The 8397-nt window shown below is 34.8% G+C and overlaps 1 protein-coding gene across 1 annotated transcript; it reads left to right on the top strand.

The window, feature by feature from the left end:
• Positions 1-1331: 1331 nt before the first annotated feature.
• LOC102589980 (serine/threonine-protein kinase STN7, chloroplastic) lies at positions 1332-8245 on the top strand. The gene is made up of 9 exons (XM_006345670.2): positions 1332-1831; positions 1904-2110; positions 2181-2279; positions 3528-3696; positions 3774-3867; positions 4904-4997; positions 5126-5182; positions 7378-7791; positions 7894-8245. The coding sequence occupies exons 1-9, from the start codon at positions 1460-1462 to the stop codon at positions 8053-8055; spliced, it is 1668 nt and encodes a 555-aa protein (XP_006345732.1). The 5' UTR covers positions 1332-1459; the 3' UTR covers positions 8056-8245.
• The last annotated feature ends 152 nt before the right edge of the window (positions 8246-8397 follow it).

Below are 8397 nucleotides of genomic sequence, written 5' to 3'. Positions count from 1 at the left end.
CCGCTGGATCCATTCTATAAGGAGGAAAAAAGATAGGTTGCGTATCCGGTTAAAGGTCAATACCAAAATCTATTTCCCGCTCGGGAGGAATACCGGGTAAATCACCGGGAAAGACTTCTGGGAACTCATTTACTACCGGAACTGACTCTAGAGAAAGGGTTTCGGATTCAACATTCCACCCTAACAAGATGGTAAATATACCCTCTAGAGATCATCTTTCTAGCTTTAAGACAAGAGACAAATTGACCTCTAGGCATAGAATTTCCCCCCTTCCACTCTATGATGGGCTCATTTGGAAATTGGAATCTGACCACCCGAGTTTTACAAATCGATAGAGGCATAACATGCATGCAACCAATCCATACCCAAAATCACATCAAAGTCTAACATGTCTAACTCTACCAAATCCACCAAGGTAACTCTATGGGCAAAGGAAACGAGACATCTCCTATAGACTCTCTTAGCCACCACCGAATCACCATTTGTAGAAGTTGAGTTTGAGAATTAGAGACAAAGAACACAAGTAAAAAATGAGAGATTTAAACACTGTATGGGATGAAAAACTTGTGTATCATGTGAATGATGTTGCTGATCTTCCCTATCGGACGATTGAAGTGAATGTTTTCAACGAAAAACGGTCAAACACAAGCAGAAATTTTCTGGGTCGAGCTCGAATTTCTGGGTCAAGCATTGCGAAAGAAGGGGAAGAAGTGGCACATCTTTATACACTTGATAAAAGAAGTCCTTTTTTTCTTAGGTGGTGAGTTGAGTTTGAAGATTTATTTATCTACAAGATCTGGTGACAACGTTGAATTTGGGTTAAAAGATGTGGGTTACGGGTGGGTATTTAATGTTTTTAATTAATTTAATTAATTATTAGGGTAGCCAATAGGATAGCGACACGTCATAAATGAATTTGCTAATTGATGTTATTATTTAGGCTGTTAAATATGAGGGGCAAAATAGAGCCAAACGGTTGACATCAAGGACATTTTAGGCTCGAAAGGTAGAAGAGGGGTAATTTTGTACCAATTTGCATAGTAAAGGGGTATTTTAGACCCTTTTCCGTTGTTAAAATTAAGATGATATTGTTGTATTTGACTGAACACATACATAGTAGAATAATACATAAAATTAAGCATGTACACATTTTATAAAAATAACAGTCTTTGAAAATGTGGATTTAAAGATATAAAATTAGACACGTATAAATTTTATGAAAATAATAGGGGATAAACCTGCAGGGTTTCGAGAGACTAGTATATCAATAATTGCACACCCTAGGTATTTATATACTTAGGTGGTGAAAAACCTTTGGTTTATATAGAGACGTAATCTACGTGTCATTTGTGGCTATGGATTTTTGGCAATCCAATCCACAAAAAAAGAGCAGGCACCTGGCCAGTATTGAAAAGAAGAGAAAAAAAATTCTTGGTAAAGAAAGCAAAAAAGTTTGGGAATGGCAGCAGTGGGGATAGGTGGTGTAGTACTCCACTCTTCATTTCTGGGGAAGAAAGTGGGGATTTTGAAGCCTTTATGTTTGTCGATACGATTGAAGAAACAATGTAATTTTTCAATTTGCGGTAGCTTTGTACATGATCTTTTTGTTGGAGTTGGGGTAGGACTACCCTGTACTGTAATGGAGTGTGGTGATATAATTTATAGAAGCACACTACCCAAGTCAAATGGGATCACAGTGACTGTTCCTGGGATTATTTTGGCTTTGGGTACCCTCTCTTACCTCTGGGCTACTCCTGGTGTTGCTCCTGGTTTCTTTGATATGTTTGTTCTTGCCTTTCTTGAAAGATTCTTTCGACCTATTTATAAGAAGGTACCTATAAATGAGTTAGTTAATTAGTTTACTTATCTTCTTTGTTCCCCACATTCTTTATCTTATCTGCAGGATGATATTGTATTGGGAAAGAAACTGGGTGAGGGATCTTTTGGTTCTGTTTATAGAGTTTCTTTGGCAAGAAAGCCATCATCAAAGCCTGCTGATTTAGTCTTAAAAAAAGCAACTGAATATGGAGCAGTGGAAATATGGATGAATGAGCGTGTGCGTAGAGCTTGTGCTAATAGTTGTGCTGATTTTCTCTATGGTTTTCGAGAGGTACACTTGTTCATCATCATCATATATATCACTTATTCCAATCACTTATTTATGCTGAAAATTCTGCTAGACTTCTTCAAAGAAAGGAGCAGAGTATTGGCTTCTTTGGCGTTTCGAAGGGGAAGCTACACTTGCTGATTTGATGCAGAGTAGAGACTTTCCCTACAATGTAGGTATTCCTTTCTCTTCTACTTTTCAGATAATTGCAACTGCTTTGGGGACACAACATACCCATGCGAGCTCTGTGCCTATACCATGCGAATTTTTGATTTGAGGTTAATGTACAGATTGTGAAAAGATCTTAGTTTCCCGTGTCTGAGAGAAAACGGCAGATCAGGTGGAAAATAGAATCTATATATTTATAGTTGTTAAAGGATCATTTAATATTTATTGGTATAAATTAGTCTCCTAAAAAGATCTAAATGTAGGAGAAATCCCTAGCACTGATAGCTAATACAGAATGTTTTCTATTGGATGAAAAATTCTCTTGAAACAGTATCATAACCTTCTCGGTTCAGATATAACATAAATATCTTCATTTAGGCATTTACATGTTAAGGGAAATTAGCAAAAACGGAACTGAGAGGAATGATTTTTGATTTCGTAGTGAAAGTGTGTGATAGATACTGATAGGGTTAAACAACAAAAGGATGTTGTGTAAAACACTTCGAAAATGCAATTATCTGCTAATTGAAAAGAGATAAACAATATGAAGAAAATGTCCTCCTAATTGAGAAAAGATTCTACAGAAAGTTATCCATGAACATTCACCATTCACTACATTGTTAAAACTACCTCTTCAAGTTGAGATACATAATAAATTCTGTCATATCGTACCATGTTTATATATATATGTTCAGCATATCCAAAATATTGCACATGTGACCCAACGGTTTCAAGGTTGAACAATTGCATAGTTTGTATTCATTTTCATTGATACCCATATGTGAGTTATTATAATTCATTATTTTGAATAATTGTAATTTCTTGTGTCCGACTCTTATAGAGTTGCTCCGAATGGTGAATTACTAAATTCTGATCATTTCTCTCAGAAGAACATTTATTTTTATCTACTGTCTAACAACTAGTTGAACTAATGTTTGGTTATTATGGTGGATTCGGTGTTTGTCACGACTGTTTTTCATCTATTCTAGTCGAGATATTATGATGGTGGTCTAGAGATAAGTGTGATATTAGATATTATCTTAGAAAACTTCTGAGACAAATTATTGAGTATTGAAATAAAAAAAATAAAAAATTGGAAAGACTCAATGAGCTGGATGGATATAAAGGAAGCTCGGCCATAAGTAGTTTCTGGTTGGGTTGCAGTTTTTGTTGTAAGTCCTTTCTGCAAAAGTTACTATCTGTTTTATCCTCCCCCTCCTGCACTCTCTCTCATGATTTATTAAATCATCAGGTAGAATCATTGATCCTTCGAGAGGTTCAGGACTTGCCCAAAGGTTTGGATAGAGAAAATAGAATCATATTGACAATTATGAGACAACTCCTATTTGCTTTGGATGGACTTCACTCCACAGGGATAGTACATAGAGATATTAAGCCTCAAAACATAATTTTCTCTGAAGGTAAACTGTCCTGTTAATATTTGTGGTTGAGTTTGATTGTCTACTTGTAAGTTGTAATTAATATCTCTCTGAAGCAGGTTCTCGCGCGTTCAAAATAATTGATCTTGGTGCTGCAGCAGATTTGAGAGTAGGAATCAATTATATTCCTAAGGAGTTTCTTTTAGATCCAAGGTAATTTCCTACTCTGCAAACTGACAAGTTTGTGTATGCACAAGTGGAAATTTCTTGTTCAACACATGGACATTATATTTTCTATTCTGTGACCTTTGTTTCTTGGAACTAATTATCCCCTTGATAAAAGTGGCATAATATAATTGTCAGCTCATAACGATGACTTCTTATCATTCTTTTCTGTTATTCATTTCAAAAACATCTCCAATCAAATTAAATAAAAGAACATGCATTTTCCATCCTTTTTATTATTAGGGTAATGTATATTCTAACCTCAACATCTCAATCTGCGTTTGTTGTTGCTTTCATGGATTAATTAAGTATGATGCCAATTTGCTCGTCGAATCATGTCCATTTTTCACTTTACATATTTTCTGAATTCAATTTGTTTTGTTAATCATGCCTTTATTATTTATAACCAGATGTCCTCAAACCTCCCAATGAACCATCAGTGCTAACCTTATAAGTTCTTGGAAGACTACCAGGAAAATCAACTTCATTTTTGAGTGTTAAAAGTGTTCTTTCTATAATGCTCAAGCTAACAAACTGAAACTTGTATGCCTAAATAGAAAAAAATTCAGGACCCGACAGAGTGATGTCCCTGAAATTGAGTGATGAAATATCAGGATTTTCCAATTTAATGGGTATGTTATGTACCATAATGATTGAGTACTTTCCCCGCACATTTTAAAGAGCATTAGATGACTTTGAGATTGGATTTATGGCATGTTTTTGCTTGTTAGTTTTAATTATATTAGCTTAATTTACATGAGAGATGCACAGATTATGAATGATCATGTTCCTTATTCAATTATAAAGAAGTGATATTGACTATTGAGATTGGTATGATCTCAAAAGTTAATCTTTGTACCATTTAAAGGTGAAGAGAAAATAGATGCATTCTGTGTTACTGATCATCTGTTTTTTGGAAGACTTTCAGGTAATACCATTTATAACTTGGTATGTTTGCATGGGTGGATCTTTTACTTAGGGATTTAGTTTACTTATTTTTCTAACTGTATCTTTTCCGGTCAAGATACGCTGCACCAGAGCAATACATTATGAGCACACAAACCCCTTCTGCACCGTCTGCTCCAGTTGCAACTGCACTTTCCCCAGTTCTATGGCAGGTTTGATGACCAGTCACTCTCTTTTTTTTTGATGACCAGTCACTCACTTTTGACTAATTACCTCTTTTTTTTTTCTTTTTTTTAAATCTATAAAATTAACTCCTTGTTATGCTACTTTTTTGTAACAGCTGAATCTCCCAGACCGATTTGACATCTACAGTATCGGTCTCATATTCCTGCAAATGGTTAGATTCAAATCGAAAGCTATTTACTATTAATATTTCTTAGACAAAATTTAGCTCTTCTAGGAGAATCTAGACATTTGAGTTCCGGACTAAAAAGAATTACAAGGAAGTGATTGTCAGTTTCTTTTAGATTTTCTTATCTAAATGTAGAAAACATGATGTGATTCTCTGAGTTAAACAAAGAACTAGTCAACCAGGATCTTGAACTTTAAGCAAAAAACAGTTGTATGAAAAAACTGATGTGTCTCGTGATATAGAACATGGAATCAAGTGTTTCTAAAATGAGGTTAAAGATGATATTCTGAACTATTAAATAACTACTCACTTGTTCTAAAAGAAGCAATGACTTCAAAAGAAGTTAAATTGTGATCTGATTTTGGATGGGGAAGATGTGTTCTTGAATGATCAAATGATTTGTGGTTCCTAAAGTTACCGCTTGAAATCAATTAACGTGGCTAAGAAACCTCACACATATTTTAGAACATGATAAGGACTATCACCACTTGGTTTGGAACCAAACACAAGGATTAAGAAGAAGAAATAGAGTATAATCTTATTATTTCTAATTGTTACTAGCTAAAGAACATGAACTGTGTCTTTTACAAGCATCAGAGCCCTTTATATAAGCTTAGGGTCTCTTCTTTGATGACTACATTTGCTATTCTAATAAGGAAAGAAAATAGATAACAGCAAGGAAATAAAATGCCTATTCTACAAGGAAACAATAAAGAAATTAAAATATACCAACAAAAGGAAATAACAACAATATTTCCCATTTTAAGAAGGAATTGTCTTTAACATAGCTTCTTGGACTTCATGGACTAGAAAAGTTTCTTGAACTTGAAAATAAGTCCACACACTTATTCTTGGGCATGGAAGAACTTTTACTCGGCAGGTTAAGTAAGAAAAGCCCTATATAGCTTCGCGGTTTACACAAGTACATGAGGAAGAAAATGAACGATGACCTGCAAATAGTAACTTTATGGATATTAAGTAAGAAACAAAGGTCCTTTAATTAAGGGTGGCCGTTGCATGATTTATTTGAGGAAAGGTGACTCATATTTTTGCTTTTTTTTGGGTAGGTGCAACTCTTTTGAGATTAGTGTTAATGTCACTGATTTGAAAACCCCCACATTTTCTTGTATAAACAAAGGCCCCACATTCCCCATCCCTCTCTCCTTCACTTCCATAACCGCCACCTCTTCATCTGTCACTTCCTCCACCACCACCTCCTTCTCTTTCTCCACCTCAACTGTCGCCTTCTTCTCCTCCACATCTCTGCCTCCCCTCTACTTCCACCTTCAATAGTAAATTCAACTTCTTCATTAGGTTGTTGCAAACAACTATTAAATTTCTTGGAACAACTTCAATAGTTATTGCAACAACTAAACAAATTCTAAGTTACTGTAACACATTCCGTAGTTGTAATTATCAAATTTGTTGCAATAAGACTCGGTAGTTGTTTACGACAACTTACTGAAGTTGTTGGATTTGCTGCAGAATCTCCTTAACTGCTCCAAAAATTGTATTTTCCGATTCACCTCTACCAATCTTCATACAACAAAAATAAAAATAGTTTGTAGATTAAAAAGAAGAAGAAGATGAAGAAGAAAAAGAGAGAAGGGAGGGAATTAAAAAAACTGAATTTTGAACATGAAAAGTGGGCATGTATGCATTATTTTAAAAACTTGGATAGTTAATATTTTACCCTCAATTTAGGAGTTATAAATTATACTTTCTGAATTTTAATATTTACATTCAGGCTCATTTTAACTGAATCGTGGCTGACATGGTCAAGATCAATTTTTTGTTCAAGACTTGAGAGGTTCCTTAAATTAAATATACTCTAGAATCAAGTTTAAAAAAATTGTTGGTTTCCTTTCTCCTTTTCTTTAGCTCATATAACCAAGATCTGGATTCGCGATAACTTTAAACTAATTGCCCATTGGATGTGATCTTATCTATTTCAATAGGCTCCCCCTTCCTCCGTAATGGGCTTATCTGGTGCAAATATGGATTAGTCAAGCCAATTGGCTTCACATACCAATGGTTAAACCAAAAACAAAATAGAATTGAATATTGCATGTACAAGATTTTAAAATTAACTATGTATTACAGTCAGAAATAGGTTAAATGCTGATATTTCTGTCTTGTAGTGTTTTCTAAGAATTTATATGTTGTTTGTTCCATGATAGGCATTCCCAGGATTACGCAGTGACAACAGTCTCATTCAATTCAACCGACAACTGAAGAGATGTGACTATGATTTAGTTTCGTGGAGACAGAGTGTAGAGCCTCGTGCTGGCCCTGAACTTAGGAAAGGCTTTGAGTTGTTAGATTTGGATGGTGGAATAGGTTGGGAGCTATTAACATCTATGGTACGTTTCAAAGCACGCCAAAGAATTAGTGCAAAGACAGCTTTAGCTCATCCTTACTTTGATAGAGAAGGTCTGCTTGCCCTGTCCTTCATTCAGAACCTAAAGCTGCAATTCTTCCGGGCTACACAACAAGACTATAGTGAAGCTGCAAACTGGGTTGTTCAACTAATGGCAAAATCAGGAACAGAACAAGATGGGGGCTTTACAGAAGCACAACTTCAGCAGCTTAGGGTATGTATTCTCATGTCTTTACGACATTGTTACTAATGTTGGTTATTAAATGTAAAATTTCCTTAGTACGCTTTGTTTTGTTTTTCCAATTGTGATTTACAGGAAATAAAGCCTAAGAAGAAGTCAAATGCGCAGAGGAATGCTCTTGCATCAGCTCTTCGGCTTCAAAGGAAAATTATAAAAACCCTGAATGAGAGTATGGATGATCTTAGCAATAAACGGAAAAGCTTATGGTGGAGCCGATGGATTCCAAGAGAGGAATGAAATTAGTAAATGTGTACAAAATAGTTTTAGTACTTTGTTTCATAGAAGCTTACTTACTAGTTTTCATTCTCATTTGACAATGTAAACCAATTTTTGAACATAGATTATTATATGTAAAAAGTGAAAATATCTTATACCAATATGTACACTTGTTTTATTATTTATACAAAGATATGGAGTTAACAGTTGATTTTCTATGTAGCCTGGTAAAATTGACAGAAAACCAGAGGAGAACATTTTATAATTGTAACATCATTTGTTTCTGCCCACCTTAATGCTTCTACAGAAAGGTGAAAAATGGTGAACAGTAGAAGCACTATTACTGGTGGAATAATACTATAT

This window comes from Solanum tuberosum, unplaced genomic scaffold (assembly GCF_000226075.1).
Source record: "Solanum tuberosum cultivar DM 1-3 516 R44 unplaced genomic scaffold, SolTub_3.0 scf00074, whole genome shotgun sequence".
NCBI classification, from domain to species: Eukaryota; Viridiplantae; Streptophyta; class Magnoliopsida; order Solanales; family Solanaceae; genus Solanum; species Solanum tuberosum.
This window is presented reverse-complemented; position numbering and strand designations above follow the sequence as displayed.